A 20,517-nucleotide genomic window follows, 5' to 3' on the forward strand; every position below is an offset into this window, starting at 1 on the left:
ATTTGAAACAGCTACTTTGCCTTTGTTTGTTATTTGAAACAGCTACTTTTGCCTGTTGCATCCCAACCTACAGTGAAATATGAGTAACAAATGTTTTCTTTATAGAAAAGCTATGTAAATAGGAGATGATAGCACCGATTAATCTCCCAGTGGGGATATGAGGGAGACAGATTTTATTTGTGAAATAGCTGTTTGTGTTTATTCACCCCCCCCCCCCATAATTACTATCTCAATAGCTAACATAAATAACATTAGCAGGTCTGCTTAACTTGGATGCTCAGCCCATTGCAATAGGTATTTCTTAGTGGATGGTCTAAATGAGAGGAAAAAAAATACAGAAATATATATGACAAAACAATTTCTCATGCATTTAATTCACTGCAGTAAGTTTAAGAAGTCATTGGGAACAAATTAAGGGGAAACAAGTTTTATAGTACAATGTCCATTTAAAGGGAAAACTATGTTACAGTACACTGTCCCTTTAATGTAAATGGTAGCTTTTTTTACTAGACCGTTTTTAACACTGGAGTCCTTCATTTCTGTACCCTTTGAAATCTCTTACACAGATCAGATATTTCCTGTATTTGTTTCCTAAATCATAATTACATTTCTTCCACTGTATCTTTCTAAAATTCTCATTTTTTTGATTGTGTGTCAGTTTGTCTGTAAAATTCTACTGATCTAATGATATATATTCTTTGTGTGCAGTGAAAATTCTATAATTCATATTCCTGTTACTTTAATCTTCAAATGATTTTAATGGGCTTGTGATGAATCAAGAAGGGTGTAGGTTTGGCGGGAAGAGAATAGATTTATGGCCTAGCTTGGAGTTGAAAGCACCTAGAAACTGATGTAATTATATGTGTTGACTAATTTGCCCCTATTTTTGTGTAGCATCAGCGAGTCTGTCTTTGAAAATTCTCAAACTCATACTTAAATGCATATAATGTTGCTTGTACAGTAATATGTATACACACTGTAAAACTTATCTTTGTACATTTTAGTACTTCTGTATGAACCAGATAATCCAGAAGCCAAAGAGTTTTCTCCTCTTATTGACCAGGTGCTGAAATTAGGTAAGTACATAGAACTCGAAGTGCAATAATTAAAAATAAGGTGTACATATGAGACTCTCCACATGCACCACTTCTTTCTATACACAATTACTATTGCCTCTATTCAAAAAGGCTTTCAGCATATTTTAAGATGGTTTCGCTTAGAAATACAAATCCATATGCCTGATGTCAGTGTATTTTTTCGCTTATTCAAAGAGAAACGCAAAGAAATTACTCCGCTTATAATTATGGCGTATGGACGCAAATGTTCTTAGATTATACTTTCAGTGTCTAAAAATGTACGCAGACAGTGGGAACATTTTTACCATAACTAGTGTGAATTTTTAAGCTCAGGTCCTGTCTGATTTTTTACTTTTAAATTTGGTGGTGGTGTGGGTAGGTTGTTGGGGGGTTTTATTTTGGGGGTGGGGGTTGTTGGGGGTTTATAAATTATTTATAAGAAATTATTGCCCCTCTCTTTTTTTATTATATTATATATTATTTTATGGATTTGCTGCCAATTTCTTTTACAAAATGCAAAACTTATTTACACATAATTATGATAATGAATATAGTCTGCACAATTTCAAGTACTAACATATTATATATTTATATATTTATATATTTAAAACACGGGTGGGATCAGCAGTCTCAGGCCGGACCGGGTACACATCCTATGACCCTGCAACATGCACAGCCCTGGGTGCAAACCAGCACTCTCAGGAAGCTGCACTGTCACCAGAGTCACAGGCAGTTAACCCCAGTCAGGCCTGGGTGCAAGGCCCAAACAGGGAAAATTACAAAAAAATATTTTAATATAAACACACAGAAAAAGTCCAGCACTCACTAACAAGCTCTCAACTAAGATAAAAAGCAGCAATGGAATAATTAGTTACCGCATCTGGCCAAATGGGAAAAGCCCAGGTACCTCGTCAAGGTTTCTTCCAAGTAAACCTGGGTCCCTAAACAACCACACAATGCAGGCTCACAATCAAACAACTGTGAAAAAAGCAATTGTGAAAAAATGGAGGGTGCACAGGCTTATGTGACTCTGGTGACAGTGCAGCTTCCTGAGAGTGCTGGTTTGTACCCAGGGCTGTGCATGTTGCAGGGTCATAGGATGTGTACCCGGTCCGGCCTGAGAGTGCTGACCCCACCCATGTTTTGTATATGTTTGGGGAAATTACATAAGCCTGTGCACCCTCCATTTTTTCACAGTTGTTTTTTTCACAGTTGTTTGATTGTGAGCTGTGCTAGCTGGAGGCGCTGGTTCAGCTTGTATCAGTCTTTGGTATCTTCCTTTCCTTTCTCGGTTGTATAACTCTAGGTGCAAAATAGTGGTGCTGAAATATCAGACAATACACCATACAAAGGTGAATATCTACTCACAGTGTATATTGCAGGTTACCGGCTCCTTCCCAATATGAAAAGACAATATCACAGATTCAGTAAAAAAAGTTTGTCTTTATTTGGCTGATTTGTTTGATTGTGAGCCTGCATTGTGTGGCTGTTTAGGGACCCAGGTTTATTTGGAAGAAACCTTGACGAGGTACCTGGGCTTTTCCCATTTGGCCAGATGCGGTAACTAATTCTTCCATTGCTGCTTTTTATCTTAGTTGAGAGCTTGTGAGTGACTGCTGGACTTTTTCTGTGTGTATATATAATGTCCCCCCTGTCCTCAGACATAATAAAAACAAACTACTTGCTTATATTTATGTGCTCTCCATTCCTTTGTGTCAAGAGCATCCCACCCCTGAGCTCCACAGCGTCCCCAGTGTGCAACTGTGCATGCGCCTCAAAGTATGGAGCCCCAGGTGGCCAAACTAAATCAAAGTGAAAAGTAATCTAAAAACAGCACTAGAAAAATGTAAATATTCTATCTTATACAACTATTTTAATATATTCAATCACTGTTAGTGTAAGCTATATTAAACATTCAAAGTACAAATATGAACATCTATAATATCTAGCCACTCAAACCCAGCACATATGTTTCCTCCATCAAATTTCATATTAGCACATCAAACTTAAAGGGCTAATACCTATAATAGAGCTATCTCGCAAAACTTATATATGGAAATAAATCTCTTTATTTCATTATTAAATAAATAATACTTAATCCCTAGAAGATCTCAAAATTCTTATATATTCTACCAGCTATATCAATTAGATTTTAGATATCATGTTGCCTATAGAAAACACTGGATATTCAACTGGGTATTTAGTCCTTTTTGTTTCAAGGTTATAAATACACCTTGTCTCTTTCTATAATTTATAGTCAATAATAAACCTCAAATCTAACACTGAATGGTGAAATTGTGCAAAATGTCTAGCCCCCGGTTGCTCGCCAGATATAATGGCAGCCCAGATAGCAGACAGGTGGTTAGCCATCCAAGTATGCAAGTCATCTTTGGTCTTATCCACAAATAATTTATAACATGGGCAATGCAGCATATAAACAATATACAAAGTGGTACATGTTACCCAATATCTAATGTCATACTTTTTATTTCTCCAAGGATGTGTAAATGATTTACTCTTGGTTAAACCACCAATGGTTGTACATCCACTACAACAGAAACAACCCAACTTGGTGGTGTTTAACCATGTTTTTTGCATATAGCTGGGTTTAAAGTCAGGACATAAAAGCATGTCCATCAAACAATGTTCTCTCCTAAAGCCAGCAATTGGTGTATCTGTTGACACAATGTTCCAAAGTTCCCTTAATATATGAGGTCTCTTTTTCAGGATTAAATGTGGTGGAAAAGATCAGACAACCTGAACTTGTTTCCTTAATCTTTTTAGCTAACGCCTGTTCCTGAGTCATATTCAAAGTTTCATTAATTGCTGTAAGCATCTGTTTGTTACCATTGCCCATTTGCTGGAACCTTGACCTCATCTCAATAACTATTTACTAAAACATTATAAGTGAAAAGGTGGGAACCACCACAATATATTGGCTTAAAATTGTCTATTAACATAATTTTAAACTTACAATTACATCAGACTTTCATTAGACCATCAGACAGGGTGTACACAAAATACCAAGTAGGTGGCTGGTGTGAATCTCTTTTGTGGGTCATGACACCTTATTGATTGGTCTAGTTCCACTCACAGCAGATAAAACTAGAGAACAACACCTACTGAATTTATACACACAGAGAAACGCACTCACATGAACGAACATCCAGTTCAATAACATTGTTAGCCTGTTCTATGGTGATTTACCACCTGCTTTTCTGTAGTATATCAGTCTCATCCCGCCTATTACGGTCAGTCCAGTGCCGAAATACCAGGCAAATCCTCTCTGAACAAGTAACACAGCAACCCCAGACTATTGTTTTGGCTTCATAAGTGAATTTTAGCCATATTCCTCTAAGCACATTGAGCAAGGAGTCCACGTCTCTGGTTGCCCCTTAATATATAAGGGAAGGGGTGAATACTTTGAAACAACACGCTAGTTAAATATACTATTGGTTTTACAAAACCAGAAAGTGCTTATTTCTTGCTAGTCTGTATATATATATATATATATATATATATATATATATATATATATATGTATATACAGTGTGTGTGTATATATATATATATATATATATATATATACACAGGGAGTGCAGAATTATTAGGCAAATTATTATTTTGACCACATCATCCTCTTTATGCATGTTGTCTTACTCCAAGCTGTATAGGCTCGAAAGCCTACTACCAATTAAGCATATTAAGTGATGTGCATCTCTGTAATGAGAAGGGGTGTGGTCTAATGACATCAACACCCTATATCAGGTGTGCATAATTATTAGGCAACTTCCTTTCCTTTGGCAAAATGGGTCAAAAGAAGGACTTGACAGGCTCAGAAAAGTCAAAAATAGTGAGATATCTTGCAGAGGGATGCAGCACTCTTAAAATTGCAAAGCTTCTGAAGCGTGATCATCGAACAATCAAGCGTTTCATTCAAAATAGTCAACAGGGTCGCAAGAAGCGTGTGGAAAAACCAAGGCGCAAAATAACTGCCCATGAACTGAGAAAAGTCAAGCATGCAGCTGCCAAGATGCCACTTGCCACCAGTTTGGCCATATTTCAGAGCTGCAACATCACTGGAGTGCCCAAAAGCACAAGGTGTGCAATACTCAGAGACATGGCCAAGGTAAGAAAGGCTGAAAGACGACCACCACTGAACAAGACACACAAGCTGAAACGTCAAGACTTGGCCAAGAAATATCTCAAGACTGATTTTTCTAAGGTTTTATGGACTGATGAAATGAGAGTGAGTCTTGATGGGCCAGATGGATGGGCCCGTGGCTGGATTGGTAAAGGGCAGAGAGCGCCAGTCCGACTCAGACTCCAGCAAGGTGGAGGTGGAGTACTGGTTTGGGCTGGTATCATCAAAGATGAGCTTGTGGGGCCTTTTCGGGTTGAGGATGGAGTCAAGCTCAACTCCCATTCCTACTGCCAGTTTCTGGAAGACACCTTCTTTAAGCAGTGGTACAGGAAGAAGTCTGCATCCTTCAAGAAAAACATGATTTTCATGCAGGACAATGCTCCATCACACGCGTCCAAGTACTCCACAGCGTGGCTGGCAAGAAAGGGTATAAAAGAAGAAAATCTAATGACATGGCCTCCTTGTTCACCTGATCTGAACCCCATTGAGAACCTGTGGTCCATTATCAAATGTGAGATTTACAAGGATGGAAAACAGTACACCTCTCTGAACAGTGTCTGGGAGGCTGTGGTTGCTGCTGCACGCAATGTTGATGGTGAACAGATCAAAACACTGACAGAATCCATGGATGGCAGGCTTTTTGAGTGTCCTTGCAAAGAAAGGTGGCTATATTGGTCACTGATTTGTTTTTGTTTTGTTTTTGAATGTCAGAAATGTATATTTGTGAATGTTGAGATGTTATATTGGTTTCACTGGTAAAAATAAATAATTGAAATGGGTATATATTTGTTTTTTGTTAAGTTGCCTAATAATTATGCACAGTAATAGTCACCTGCACACACAGATATCCCCCTAAAATAGCTATAACTAAAAACAAACTAAAAACTACTTCCAAAACTATTCAGCTTTGATATTAATGAGTTTTTTGGGTTCATTGAGAACATGGTTGTTGTTCAATAATAAAATTAATCCTCAAAAATACAACTTGCCTAATAATTCTCCCTGTATATATATATATATATATATATATATATACATACATACATACATATATATACATCCATAAAGGGTCAGTACACCTTCACAAACTTTTCTGCTGTAGTCATTCCAAACATTTATAAGACACAGCTCCTTCTTTTGTAAACATTGTCGGCTAGATTTAGAGTTTTGTCGGTAACGACCTGCGTAGCTAACGCATGCTTTTTTTCCCCCGCACCTTTTAAAAAACCCAACACCTGCAAAAAAGCAGCGTTAAGCTCCTAACGCAGCCCCATTGTTTCCTATGGGGAAACACTTCCTAAGTCTGCACCTAACACCCTAACATGAACCCCGAGTCTAAACACCCCTAACCTTACACTTATTAACCCCTAATCTGCCGCCCCCGCTATCGCTGACCCCTGCATATTATTATTAACCCCTAATCTGCCGCTCCGTACACTGCCGCAACCTACATTATCCCTATGTACCCCTACTCTGCTGCCCATAACACCGCCGACCCCTATATTATATTTATTAACCCCTAATCTGCCGCCCCCGCTATCGCTGACACCTGCATTATACTATTAACCCCTAATTTGCCGCTCCGTACACCGCCGCAACCTACGTTATCCCTATGTACCCCTAATCTGCTGCCCCTAACACCGCCGACCCCTATATTATATTTATTAACCCCTAATCTGCCGCCCCCAACGTCGCCTCCACCTACCTACAATAATTAACCCCTAATCTGCCGACCGGACCTCACCGCTACTCTAATAAATGTATTAACCCCTAAAGCTAAGTCTAACACTAACACCCCCCTAAGTTAAATATAATTTAAATCTAACGTAATAAATTAACTCTTATTAGATAAAGTATTCCTTTAAAGCTAAATACTTACCTGTAAAATAAATCCTAATATAGCTACAATAAAAATTATAATTATATTGTAGCTATTTTAGGATTAATATTTATTTTACAAGCAACTTTGTAATTATTTTAACCAGGTACAATAGCTATTAAATAGTTAAGAACTATTTAATAGTTACCTAGTTAAAATAATTACAAAATTACCTGTAAAATAAATCCTAACCTAAGTTACAATTAAACCTAACACTACACTAGCAATAAATTAATTAAATAAAATACCTACAATTATCTACAATTAAACCTAACACTACACTATCAATAAATTAATTAAATACAATACCTACAAATAAATACAATGAAATAAACTAACTAAAGTACAAAAAATAAAAAAAGAACTAAGTTACAAAAAATAAAAAAATATTTACAAACATTAGAAAAATATTACAACAATTTTAAACTAATTAAACCTACTCTAAGCCCCCTAATAAAATAACAAAGACCACCAAAATAAAAAAATGTCCTACCCTATTCTAAAATTAAAATAGAAAAGCTCTTTTACCTTACCAGCCCTGAACAGGGCCCTTTGCGGGGCATGCCACAAGAAGTTCAGCTCTTTTGCCTGTAAAAAAAAACATACAATAACCCCCCCCCAACATTACAACCCACCACCCACATACCCCTAATCTAACCCAAACCCCCCTTAAATAAACCTAACACTTAGCCCCTGAAGATCTCCCTACCTTGTCTTCACCACGCCGGGTTCACCGATCGATCCAGAAGAGCCTCCGATGTCTTGATCCAAGCCCAAGCGAGGGGCTGAAGATGTCCATGATCCGGCTGAAGTCTTCATCCAAGCGGGAGCTGAAGAGGTCCATGATCCGACTGAAGTCTTCTATCAAGCAGCATCTTCAATCTTCTTTCTTCCGGATCCATGTAGTTCATCCCGCCGACGTGGAACATCCATCTTCACCGACGACTTCCCGACGAATGACGGTTCCTTTAAGGGACATCATCCAAGATGGCGTTCCTCGAATTCCGATTGAATTTTCCTACCTTAATTCCGATTGCCTGATAGAATCCTATCAGCCAATCGGAATTCGAGGGACGCCATCTTGGATGACGTCCCTTAAAGGAACCTTCATTCGTCGTCTAGTCATCGGAAGAAGAGGATGGATCCGCGCTGGAGGTCTTGAAGATCAGCCTGTCGTCATCGGATGGAAGAACGTAGAAGATGCCGCTTGGATGAAGATGTTTGCCGGTCCGGTTGTCCTCTTCTGCCCGCTTGGATCAAGACTTCAGCCGGAGGATGGATGTCTTCCGCCCCCCGCTTGGGCTTGGATCAAGACATCGGAGCCTGGACGGATCGCTGATACCCAGCGTGGTGAAGATAAGGTAGGAAGATCTTCAGGGGCTTAGTGTTAGGTTTATTTAAGGGGGGTTTGGGTTAGATTAGGGGTATGTGGGTGGTGGGTTGTAATGTTGGGGGGGTATTGTAGGTTTTTTTTCCAGGCAAAAGAGCTGAATTCTTTGGGGCATGCCCCGCAAAGGGCCCTTTTAAGGGCTGGTAAGCTAAAAGAGCTTTTCTATTTTAATTTTAGAATAGGGTAGGGCATTTTTTTATTTTGGGGGGCTTTGTTATTTTATTAGGGGGCTTAGAGTAGGTGTAATTAGTTTAAAATTGTTGTAATATTTTTTATAATGTTTGTAAATATTTTTTTATTTTTTTGTAACTTAGTTCTTTTTTATTTTTTGTACTTTAGTTAGTTTATTTAATTGTATTTAATTGTAGGTATTTTATTTAATTAATTAATTGATAGTGTAGTGTTAGGTTTAATTGTAGATAATTGTAGGTATTTATTTAATTAATTTATTGCTAGTGTAGTGTTAGATTTAATTGTAACTTAGGTTAGGATTTATTTTACAGGTAATTTTGTAATTATTTTAACTAGGTAGCTATTAAATAGTTATTAACTATTTAATAGCTATTGTACCTGGTTAATATAATTACAAAGTTGCCTGTAAAATAAATATTAATCCTAAAATAGCTACAATATAATTATAATTTATATTGTAGCTATATTAGGGTTTATTTTACAGGTAAGTATTTAGCTTTAAATAGGAATAATTTATTTAATAAGAGTTAATTTATTTCGTTAGATTTAAATTATATTTAACTTAGGGGGGGTGTTAGGGTTAGACTTAGCTTTAGGGGTTAATACATTTATTATAGTAGCGGTGAGGTCCGGTCGGCAGATTAGAGGTTAATAAGTGTAGGTAGGTGTCGGCGACTTTAAGGGGGGCAGATTAGGGGTTAATAAATATAATATAGGGGTCGGCAATGTTAGGGGCAGCAGATTAGGGGTACATAAGTATAACGCAGCTGGCGGCGGTGTGCGGTCGGCAGATTAGGGGTTAAAAAACTTTAATAGAGTGGCGGCGATGTGGGGGGACCTCGGTTTAGGGGTACATAGGTAGTTTATGGGTGTTAGTGTACTTTAGAGCACAGTAGTTAAGAGCTTTATGAACCGGCGTTATCCCAAAATGCTCTTAACTTCTGGGTTTTTTCTGCGGCTGGAGAGGATACGCAATTGACGTAAGGGGATCTGCGGTAATGAAAAGTTGCGGCTGGAAAGTGAGCATTAGACCCTTTCCTGACTGACTCTAAATACCAGCGGGCGGTAAAAACCAGCGTTAGGACCCCCTAACGCTGGTTTTGATGGCTACCGCCAAACTCTAAATCTAGCCGTGTGTGTTTTATTCCAACGTTTCCGCCCCTATTTGGGCCTTTGTTACAGACATTTCCCATAACCCCCTTATGGAGGCCAAAACTTTGGAATAAACACATAATGTTTGCAAAAGAAGGAGCTGTGTCTTCATGATTCTTATATACATTTTTTTATATATTTTTTGAGAAACTGGTTGTTGAAATTGCACCTAACTTTACTAAAAATAAAATCAATGCTATATAAGGTATTCTCAGGTGCTGCTGTTCTGATTTTCTCACTTTCACCTCAGTGAGAAAGTTACATAGAAATCTTGGTTATTGTTTTTTGTTTGAACAGCGCTTCCAGATGAAGAACTCCAAACGTGCATATGTGAGAACAAGATATGTGTTTATAGTGTAGATTGTATTGCCACAAAACTGATATGAGAGTTAAAGTGATGGTAAATTCTCCAGCATAAAGTCACATATATAACGAAAGCTCCTGTGCTAACTAGCATATTGATCTGATTTTAGCATTAAAAAGTCCAATTTACCTTTAATAATTAAGGTTTTTCTCCTGTAACTGCTGTAATGCAGCCTCTGTCACAGAATTTCTGATGCGCAAACAGCGTTCTTCTTGCAGTCAGAGTTACAAGCACGGGAGCGTGCTGTCAATACTTTACATGGGGCCCATGGTGAGGCTCTGATTGGCTTAAACAACTGTGACAGAGGCTGCATTACATCAGTTACCGGAGCCGGAGAAAAACCTTAAAGGGACAGTCTACACCAGAATTTTTATTGTTTTAAAAGATAGATAATCCCTTTATTAACCATTTCCCAGTTTTGCATAACCAGCACAGTTATAATAATATACTTTTAACCTCTGTGATTATCTTGTATCTAAGCCTCTGCAAACTGCCCCTTTTTTCAGTTCTTTTGACAGACTTGCAGTCTAGCCAATCAGTGCCTGCTCCCAGATAACTTCACGTGCACGAGCACAGTGTTATCTATATGAAATATGTGAACTAACACCCTCTAGTGGTGAAAAACTGTTAAAATGCAATCTGAAAGAGGTGGGCTTCAAGGTCTAAGAAATTAGCATATGAACCTCCTAGGTTAAGCTTTCAACTAAGAATACCAAGAGAACAAAGCAAAATTGGTGATAACAGTAAATTGGAAAATTGTTTAAAATTACATGCCCTATCTGAATCATGAACGTTTATCTTGGCCTAGACTGTCCCTTTAATTATTAAAGGTAGCTTGTGAAAAGAACCCCACAAAACAATCCCAATCTCTGGCAAAATTTTATATCCAATCACTGCCACTCAGGGTGCATACTCTTTTAGCACACTATGCCTTTTCACAGGGAAAAAATATCCTGTAGCATATCAGTCTTACCCTGCCCAATGACAGTCCAACGTGGAAATATCAGGCAATTCTTCTCTGAACAAGAGAAACAACAACCCCAGATGATTGTTTCGGCCTCGTCAGTAAGGTACAGTTGCATCTCTCTAAGGGCATGTGTGCAAGGAGTCCACGTCTGGTTTCCCCCATTACTCTTAGGGAGACCCAAGAGCAATCTGCACATGCCCTTAGAGATGCAACTGCACCTCACTGAAGAGGCCCACAGAAGGCCGAAATGATCGTCTGGAGTTGTTGTGGTTTTTCTTGTTCAGAGAAGAATTGCCTGGTATTTTGGTGCTGGACTGGCATTGGGCAGGGTCAGACTGATATGCTACAGGATAATTTTTCTCTGTGAAAAGGCATAGTGTGCTAAAAGAGTGTGCACCCTGAGTGTCAATGAAAATAAACAGGCATGGAAGTTATTCTAGCTTTTGTTCTGTTTTAGCTGAGTGCGTCTCTCTCTCTCTCTTTATTTTATTTATGCAAATTGCTCTTAGGTCTCCCTAAGAGTAATGGGGGAAACCAGACGTGGACTCCTTGCACACATGCTCTTAGAGAGATGCAACTGCACCTCACTGAAGAGGCCCACAGAAAGCCGAAACGATCGTCTGGGGTTGTTGTTTCTCTTGTTCAGAGAAGAATTGGCTGGTAGTTCAGCACTGGACTGTCATTGGGCAGGATCAGACTGATATACTACAGGATATTTTTTTCTCTGTGAAAAGGCATAGGCCTAGATTTGGAGTTCGGCGTTAGCCGTGAAAACCAGCGTTAGAGGCTCCTAACGCTGGTTTCTTACGCACTCCGGTATTTAGAGTTTATTTACCGCGACTCAAAATACACCTAACGCTCACCTTTCTACCGCCACCTCAGACCCAGTAGTAAACATATACCGACAAAAACAACATCCACGAATCACAAAAAAAATATTACACAAAGTACACTTACACTCATACAAACACTACACTATCTTTATTTTTCATATTTATTTTGTTTTCGGTAAAATACAAAGGATTAAAGTTGCGAGATCTCGGGTGTTTGAAATAAATCCACAAAAATCCATTTTCCCATTGACTTACATGGACATACGGGAAAAGACCCTCATATACCTACATCTAACTAATAACATTATCACAAACATACACTCATCAATGCATACAAACAATATACACCACATGACATACACAAAATATTTATTTATTACAAAAAGAACACGATTTAGTGACTTTTTCACACAAGCTCATGACGTCACTCACTTTACGAGGAAAACCAGTCTTAGAAAAAAAAATTAGAAATCTTTAGAGCCTCCATTGACTTCTATTGGGAAGACGTGCTCGTGCACGCGAAACCCTCATTTCCCTAACGCACGCAAATAGCGTAGACTGAAAAACTCCAAATACCAGCGCTAGAAAATACATGATTTCATGCGTTAGACACAGCTATGATAAATAGATCAAGAAATGACTATTTCCCTATGGTGGACTTATGGTTTTTAATTATTAAATATTCACAACACCATAAATTTGTTTCACACTTTTAGATTACATCAACTACAAATCCACATCACTAGTAACACATTATTATTTCAATAAAATTACATTTAAAATTAAAATAAAATTCAATACACATTTCTGGATTCACAAACACTACACAATGGGAAACACCTCTCATTTACCTTTATTATTGCATTTCAGTTATTCAACTCATATGCTTGCAGCAACTGCATATTTACATAGGCTTAACACATAATCACTCATGGATGCACATATATTACTTTTAACATTCACTCATACATGTGCATTCAAATGATGGGGGAAAAACACATTACATTCTCTACAGGAATCACAAAACACAACATATGGATTTTACTGTACTTTTAACATCATGATTCCATCACAATAAACCATTAGAAATTACCTACAAAAAAAACATCATACACCAGATTACAGATGTCCCTTTATGGGAAGGAACAACAATGCCAGACCGCTATATACAAGTCAGCATATGTGGGACACAATCACAATATATACGTACATGTACATAACACGCATCACCCATCACGCAACCACAAAGCACACATTTAGATTTTATTCAGCACACAATAACAATGTAGCACAATACAACAACACAATGAGGATTTCACAACTACATAGGCAGGTTAATAATATCATGACGTCATTAGAAGATTCAACCATACACATCACAGATTCACCACTGTACCGCCCCTTTAGGAACTTTAACACTCAATACTACAATACAACATATACGTAAACCACACTTTTGAACAGCATTATTATGGAGATTTCAATGGGACAATTAAGAAATATTGTCAGATCGCAAATCACTTATATATACAATACTACAGATGACAGCCGGAAGTGATTCAGTATTATTGCGATTTTAATGGGACGCATACAATATTGACAGCTCGGCAATCACTTATATATACAATACTACAGATGACAGCCGGAAGTTATTCAGTATTAGTGCCATTTTAATGGGACGCATACAATATTGACAGCTCGGCAATCACTTATATATATAATACTACAGATGACAGCCGGAAGTTATTCAGTATTAGTGCCATTTTAATGGGACGCATACAATATTGACAGCTCGGCAATCACTTATATATACAATACTACAGATGGCAGACGGGAAGTTCGGAATTATTATTGCGATTTTAAAGGGACGCATACAATATTGACATCTCGGCAATCACTTATATATACAATACTACAGATGACAGCCGGAAGTTCTGAATTATTATTGCGATTTTAAAGGGACGCATACAATATTGACATCTCGGCAATCACTTATATATACAATACTACAGATGGCAGACGGGAAGTTCGGAATTATTATTGCGATTTTAAAGGGACGCATACAATATTGACAGCTCGGCAATTACTTATATATACAATACTACAGATGGCAGACGGGAAGTTCGGAATTATTATTGCGATTTTAAAGGGACGCATACAATATTGACTGCTCGGCAATCACTTAGATATACAATACTACAGATGGCAGATGTTACTTTATCGTTTACAAACAATGTTGCAGCAACATTGATCGATCACATTCGATGCACATTATACACAACTATGCACTTTCATTCATGTTAGCCTGGACGTGTGCTTGTTACTATAAGATCGCGTTTAAGAAATATTGATTACGCATATGAACAAACATTACAAACATGCACTGTATGTGTGATATTTGACACTTTCACATTGAGATTTATTTGCGGAAAACAACATTTCAGCCAAAAAAATACAACGCCCACTTTGAAAGCATTTGCGCCGCTCACATACAAACAAGTGAATACAATCAGCAATCATTACAAACTCAATGCCATTGGACTAATCGTACTATAAATCCCCCAAACAACATGGCCAAAGCATCACTTGTGATCCACATCAGATCAAGTGCATACCTTGTTACGCTGTTTTGAAAGATGGATGACGATGACATGGTAGACACTGCTGGTGCTGCTATTGGCGAACTAGCTGTTGGTCGAATCAGGCAGCCTCGGCGGCTCAGACCGAGACGAAGGGGTCGTCTGGTTCGAGGTCCTCGTGTCTACAGGGTGAGACCCACCTTGGAAAACATGAGCGACTTTGAGGTTTTTGATAAGTATCGGCTCGATCGCGAACAGCTCATTGGCCTTTACGATCTTCTTAAACCTCATTTGGAGCCACGTATACAAATAAGGACTGCTGTTCCCCCCATGAGTAAGATGCTAAGCTGTCTATACGTCCTGGCCTCCGGGAGTTTTCAATCCGGACAACTGTACATGCATGGCCTGGCTCAAGGTACATTCTCTGTGGTGTTTGATAACTTTCTGGACGCCATGGTACGTATCAGTAAGCAATACATAGGATTCCCACAGAATGATGGTGATTGGAGGCGCCTGAAGCGGGAATTCTTTGATATTGCTCAATTGCCCAATGTCTTGGGAGCCATAGATTGTACCCACATTGCGCTGCGTGCTCCAATTGATGACTTGCCCTTCAGAAATCGCAAACATTTTCATAGCCTCAACGTGCAGTATGTTTGTGACGCACGGATGAGGATTATGCATGTGTATGCGAATTTTGGAGGGGCTTGTCATGATGCCCGCATCCTCTCTCTGTCGTCCCTGTGGAGCCAGTTTGAGGAAAGACAAATGCCCCCTGGTTATCTCGTTGGTGAGTATTTGTGCTCAACATGGTTAATAATGTTGACAATTGGCCCTGTATTTTTTAACTGTTAGCGTCATGTTCAGCTATAGGATTAAATTTAACCATTTGTTATTTACCGACGCTAATGTCTATTTTTATTTAAATGCAGATATGTAGCATGTCTTACCTTAAGTGTTCAGATAGAGAATGCAATGTAACCATGTAGTTAGCATTTTACACAAGGTTTGTTTTCAGAACAATACGCATATGTAGCATGTCTTAGCTGAAATGGGAAGCTATTATCTCATGCAATTTAACCCTGTCATTGTCTCTTTCTGCTAATGTCTATTTTTATTTAAATGCAGATATGTAGCATGTCTTACCTTAAGTGTTCAGATAGAGAATGCAATGTAACCATGTAGTTAGCATTTTACACAAGGTTTGTTTTCAGAACAATACGCATATGTAGCATGTCTTAGCTGAAATGGGAAGCTATTATCTCATGCAATTTAACCCTGTCATTGTCTCTTTCTGCTAATGTCTATTTTTATTTAAATGCAGATATGTAGCATGTCTTACCTTAAGTGTTCAGATAGAGAATGCAATGTAACCATGTAGTTAGCATTTTACACAAGGTTTGTTTTCAGAACAATACGCATATGTAGCATGTCTTAGCTGAAATGGGAAGCTATTATCTCATGCAATTTAACCCTGTCATTGTCTCTTTCTGCTAATGTCTATTTTTATTTAAATGCAGATATGTAGCATGTCTTACCTTAAGTGTTCAGATAGAGAATGCAATGTAACCATGTAGTTAGCATTTTACACAAGGTTTGTTTTCAGAACAATACGCATATGTAGCATGTCTTAGCTGAAATGGGAAGCTATTATCTCATGCAATTTAACCCTGTCATTGTCTCTTTCTGCTAATGTCTATTTTTATTTAAATGCAGATATGTAGCATGTCTTACCTTAAGTGTTCAGATAGAGAATGCAATGTAACCATGTAGTTAGCATTTTACACAAGGTTTGTTTCTCCAACATAGGTGTGTCCGGTCCACGGCGTCATCCTTACTTGTGGGATATTCTCTTCCCCAACAGGAAATGGCAAAGAGCCCAGCAAAGCTGGTCACATGATCCCTCCTAGGCTCCGCCTACCCCAGTCATTCTCTTTGCCGTTGTACAGGCAACATCTCCACGGAGATGGCTTAGAGTTTTTTAGTGTTTAACTGTAGTTTTTATTATTCAATCAAGAGTTTGTTATTTTAAAATAGTGCTGGTATGTACTATTTACTCTGAAACAGAAAAGAGATGAAGATTTCTGTTTGTATGAGGAAAATGATTTTAGCAACCGTTACTAAAATCCATGGCTGTTCCACACAGAACTGTTGAGAGGAATTAACTTCAGTTGGGGGAACAGTGAGCAGTCTTTTGCTGCTTGAGGTATGACACATTCTAACAAGACGATGTAATGCTGGAAGCTGTCATTTTCCCTATGGGATCCGGTAAGCCATTTTTATTCACACAGTAAATAAGGGCTTCACAAGGGCTTATTAAGACTGTAGACATTTTCTGGGCTAAATCGATCATATTTACACATATTTAGCCTTGAGGAATCATTTAATCTGGGTATTTTTTGTAAAATAATATCGGCAGGCACTGTTTTAGACACTTTATTCTATTGGGGCTTTCCCTAATCATAGTCAGAGCCTCATTTTCGCGCCGGTATGGCGCACTTGTTTTTGAGAACAGCATGACATGCAGCTGCATGTGTGTGGAGCTCTGATACATAGAAAAGTCTTTCTGAAGGCATTATTTGGTATCGTATTCCCCTTTGGGCTTGGTTGGGTCTCAGCAAAGCAGATTCCAGGGACTGTAAAGGGGTTAAATATAAAAACGGCTCCGGTTCCGTTATTTTAAGGGTTAAAGCTTCCAAATTTGGTGTGCAATACTTTTAAGGCTTTAAGACACTGTGGTGAAATTTTGGTGAATTTTGAACAATTCCTTCATACTTTTTCGCAATTGCAGTAATAAAGTGTGTTCAGTTTAAAATTTAAAGTGACAGTAACGGTTTTATTTTAAAACGTTTTTTGTGCTTTGTTATCAAGTTTATGCCTGTTTAACATGTCTGAACTACCAGATAGATTGTGTTCTGACTGTGGGGAAGCCAAGGTTCCTTCTCATTTAAATAGATGTGATTTATGTCATAATAAATTTAGTAAAAATGATGCCCAAGATGATTCCTCAAGTGAGGGGAGTAAGCATGGTACTGCATCATCCCCTCCTTCGTCTACACCAGTTTTGCCCATACAGGAGGCCCCTAGTACATCTAGCGCGCCAATACTCCTTACTATGCAACAATTAACGGCTGTAATGGATAATTCTATCAAAAACATTTTAGCCAATATGCCCACTTATCAGCGAAAGCGCGACTGCTCTGTTTTAGAAAATACTGAAGAGCATGAGGCCGCTGATGATATTGTTTCTGAAGGGCCCCTACACCAGTCTGAGGGGGCCAGGGAGGTTTTGTCTGAGGGAGAAATGTCAGATTCAGGAAAAATTTCTCAACAAGCTGAACCTGATGTGATTACTTTTAAATTTAAGTTGGAACATCTCCGCGCTCTGCTTAAGGAGGTGTTATCCAATTTGGATGATTGTGATTATCTGGTCATTCCAGAAACACTATGTAAAATGGACAAGTTCCTAGAGGCCCCGGGGCCCCCCGAAGCTTTTCCTATACTCAAGCGGGTGGCGTACATTGTTAATAAAGAATGGGACAGGCCCGGTGTACCTTTCGTACCTCCCCCCATATTTAAAAAATTGTTTCCTATAGTCGACCCCAGAAAGGACTTATGGCAGACAGTCCCCAAGGTCGAGGGGGCGGTTTCTACTCTAAACAAGCGCACCACTATACCCATAGAAGATAGTTGTGCTTTCCAAGATCCTATGGATAAAAAATTAGAAGGTTTGCTAAAAAAGATGTTTGTTCAGCAAGGTTACCTTCTACAACCAATTGCATGCATTGTCCCTGTCACTACAGCCGCGTGTTTCTGGTGCGATGAGCTAGAAAAGGCGATTATTAGTAATTCTTCTTCTTATGAGGAGATTATGGACAGAATTCGTGCTCTTAAATTGGCTAATTCTTTCACCCTAGACGCCACCTTGCAATTGGCTAGGTTAGCGGCGAAAAATTCTGGGTTTGCTATTGTGGCGCGCAGAGCGCTTTGGTTAAAATCTTGGTCAGCGGATGCGTCTTCCAAGAACAAATTGTTTGACATTCCTTTCAAGGGGAAAACACTGTTTGGCCCTGACTTGAAAGAGTTTATCTCTGATATCACTGGGGGCAAGGGCCACGCCCTTCCTCAGAATAGGTCTTTCAAGGCCAAAAATAAACCTAATTTTCGTCCCTTTCGCAGAAGCGGACCAGCCCCAAGTGCTACGTCCTCTAAGCAGGAGGGTAATACTTCTCAAGCCAATCCAGCCTGGAGACCAAGGCAAGGCTGGAACAAAGGAAAGCAGGCCAAGAAACCTGCCACTGCTCCCAAGACAGCATGAGATGCGGGCCCCCGATCCGGGACCGGATTTGGTGGGGGGCAGACTCTCTCTCTTCACTCAGGCTTGGGCAAGAGATGTTCTGGATCCTTGGGCGCTAGAAATAGTCTTCCAAGGTTATCTTCTGGAAGTGATTCATCCTGTTCCATTAAAAGAACGAGGGATGGGGTTCTACTCCAATCTGTTCGTAGTTCCCAAAAAAGAGGGAACGTTCAGACCAATCTTAGATCTCAAGATCCTAAACAAGTTTCTCAAGGTTCCATCGTCAAAATGGAAACCATTCGAACAATCCTTCCATCCAGAAAGGTCAATTCTTGACCACGGTGGATTTAAAGGATGCGTATCTACATATTCCTGTCCACAAGGAACATCATCGGTTCCTAAGGTTCGCATTCCTGGACAAGCATTACCAGTTCGTGGCGCTTCCTTTCGGATTAGCCACTGTTCCAAGGATTTTCACAAAGGTACTAGGGTCCCTTCTGGCGGTGCTAAGACCAAGGGGCATTGCTGTAGTACCTTACTTGGACGACATTCTGATTCAAGCGTCGTCCCTTCCTCAAGCAAAGGCTCACACGGACATAGTCCTGGCCTTTCTCAGATCTCACGGATGGTAAGTGAACGTGGAAAAGAGTTCTCTATCTCCGTCGACAAGAGTTCCCTTCTTGGGAACAATAATAGACTCCTTAGAAATGAGGATTTTTCTGACAGAGACCAGAAAAACAAAACTTCTAAACTCTTGTCGGATACTTCCTTCCGTTCCTCTTCCTTCCATAGCACAGTGCATGGAAGTGATAGGTTTGATGGTAGCGGCAATGGACATAGTGCCTTTTGCGCGCATTCATCTAAGACCATTTCAATTGTGTATGCTCAGTCAGTGGAATGGGGACTATACAGACTTGTCTCCGAAGATACAAGTAAATCAGAGGACCAGAGACTCACTCCGTTGGTGGCTGTCCCTGGACAACCTGTCGCTAGGGGTGACCTCCCGCAGACCAGAGTGGGTCATTGTCACGACCGACGCCAGTCTGATGGGCTGGGGCGCGGTCTGGGGATCCCTGAAAGCTCAGGGTCTTTGGTCTCGGGAAGAATCTCTTCTACCGATAAATATTCTGGAACTGAGAGCGATATTCAATGCTCTCAAGGCTTGGCCTCAGCTAGCGAGGGCCAAGTTCATACGGTTTCAATCAGACAACATGACGACTGTTGCGTACATCAACCATCAGGGGGGAACAAGGAGTTCCCTGGCGATGGAAGAAGTGACCAAAATCATTCAATGGGCGGAGACTCGCTCCTGCCACCTGTCTGCAATCCACATCCCAGGAGTGGAAACTTGGGAAGCGGATTTTCTGATTCGTCAGACATTGCATCCGGGGGTGTGGGAACTCCATCCGGAAATCTTTGCCCAAATCACTCAACTGTGGGGCATTCCAGACATGGATCTGATGGCCTCTCGTCAGAACTTCAAGGTTCCTTGCTACGGGTCCAGATCCAGGGATCCCAAGGCGACTCTAGTAGATGCACTAGTAGCACCTTGGACCTTCAACCTAGCTTATGTATTCCCGCCGTTTCCTCTCATCCCCAGGCTGGTAGCCAGGATCAATCAGGAGAGGGCGTAGGTGATCTTGA

The 20,517-nt window shown here is 39.5% G+C and overlaps 1 protein-coding gene across 1 annotated transcript in view; it reads left to right on the plus strand.

Moving 5' to 3' along the window:
• ERICH2 (glutamate rich 2) overlaps positions 1-20,517 on the plus strand; it is a 207,089-nt gene that overhangs the window by 146,071 nt on the left and 40,501 nt on the right. The window contains exon 9 of the mRNA XM_053698424.1: positions 1,005-1,076. Coding sequence (XP_053554399.1) covers positions 1,005-1,076 — 72 coding nt within the window. The remainder of the gene's footprint in view (positions 1-1,004; positions 1,077-20,517) is intronic.

The sequence above is a fragment of the Bombina bombina genome, chromosome 1, assembly GCF_027579735.1.
Source record: "Bombina bombina isolate aBomBom1 chromosome 1, aBomBom1.pri, whole genome shotgun sequence".
NCBI classification, from domain to species: Eukaryota; Metazoa; Chordata; class Amphibia; order Anura; family Bombinatoridae; genus Bombina; species Bombina bombina.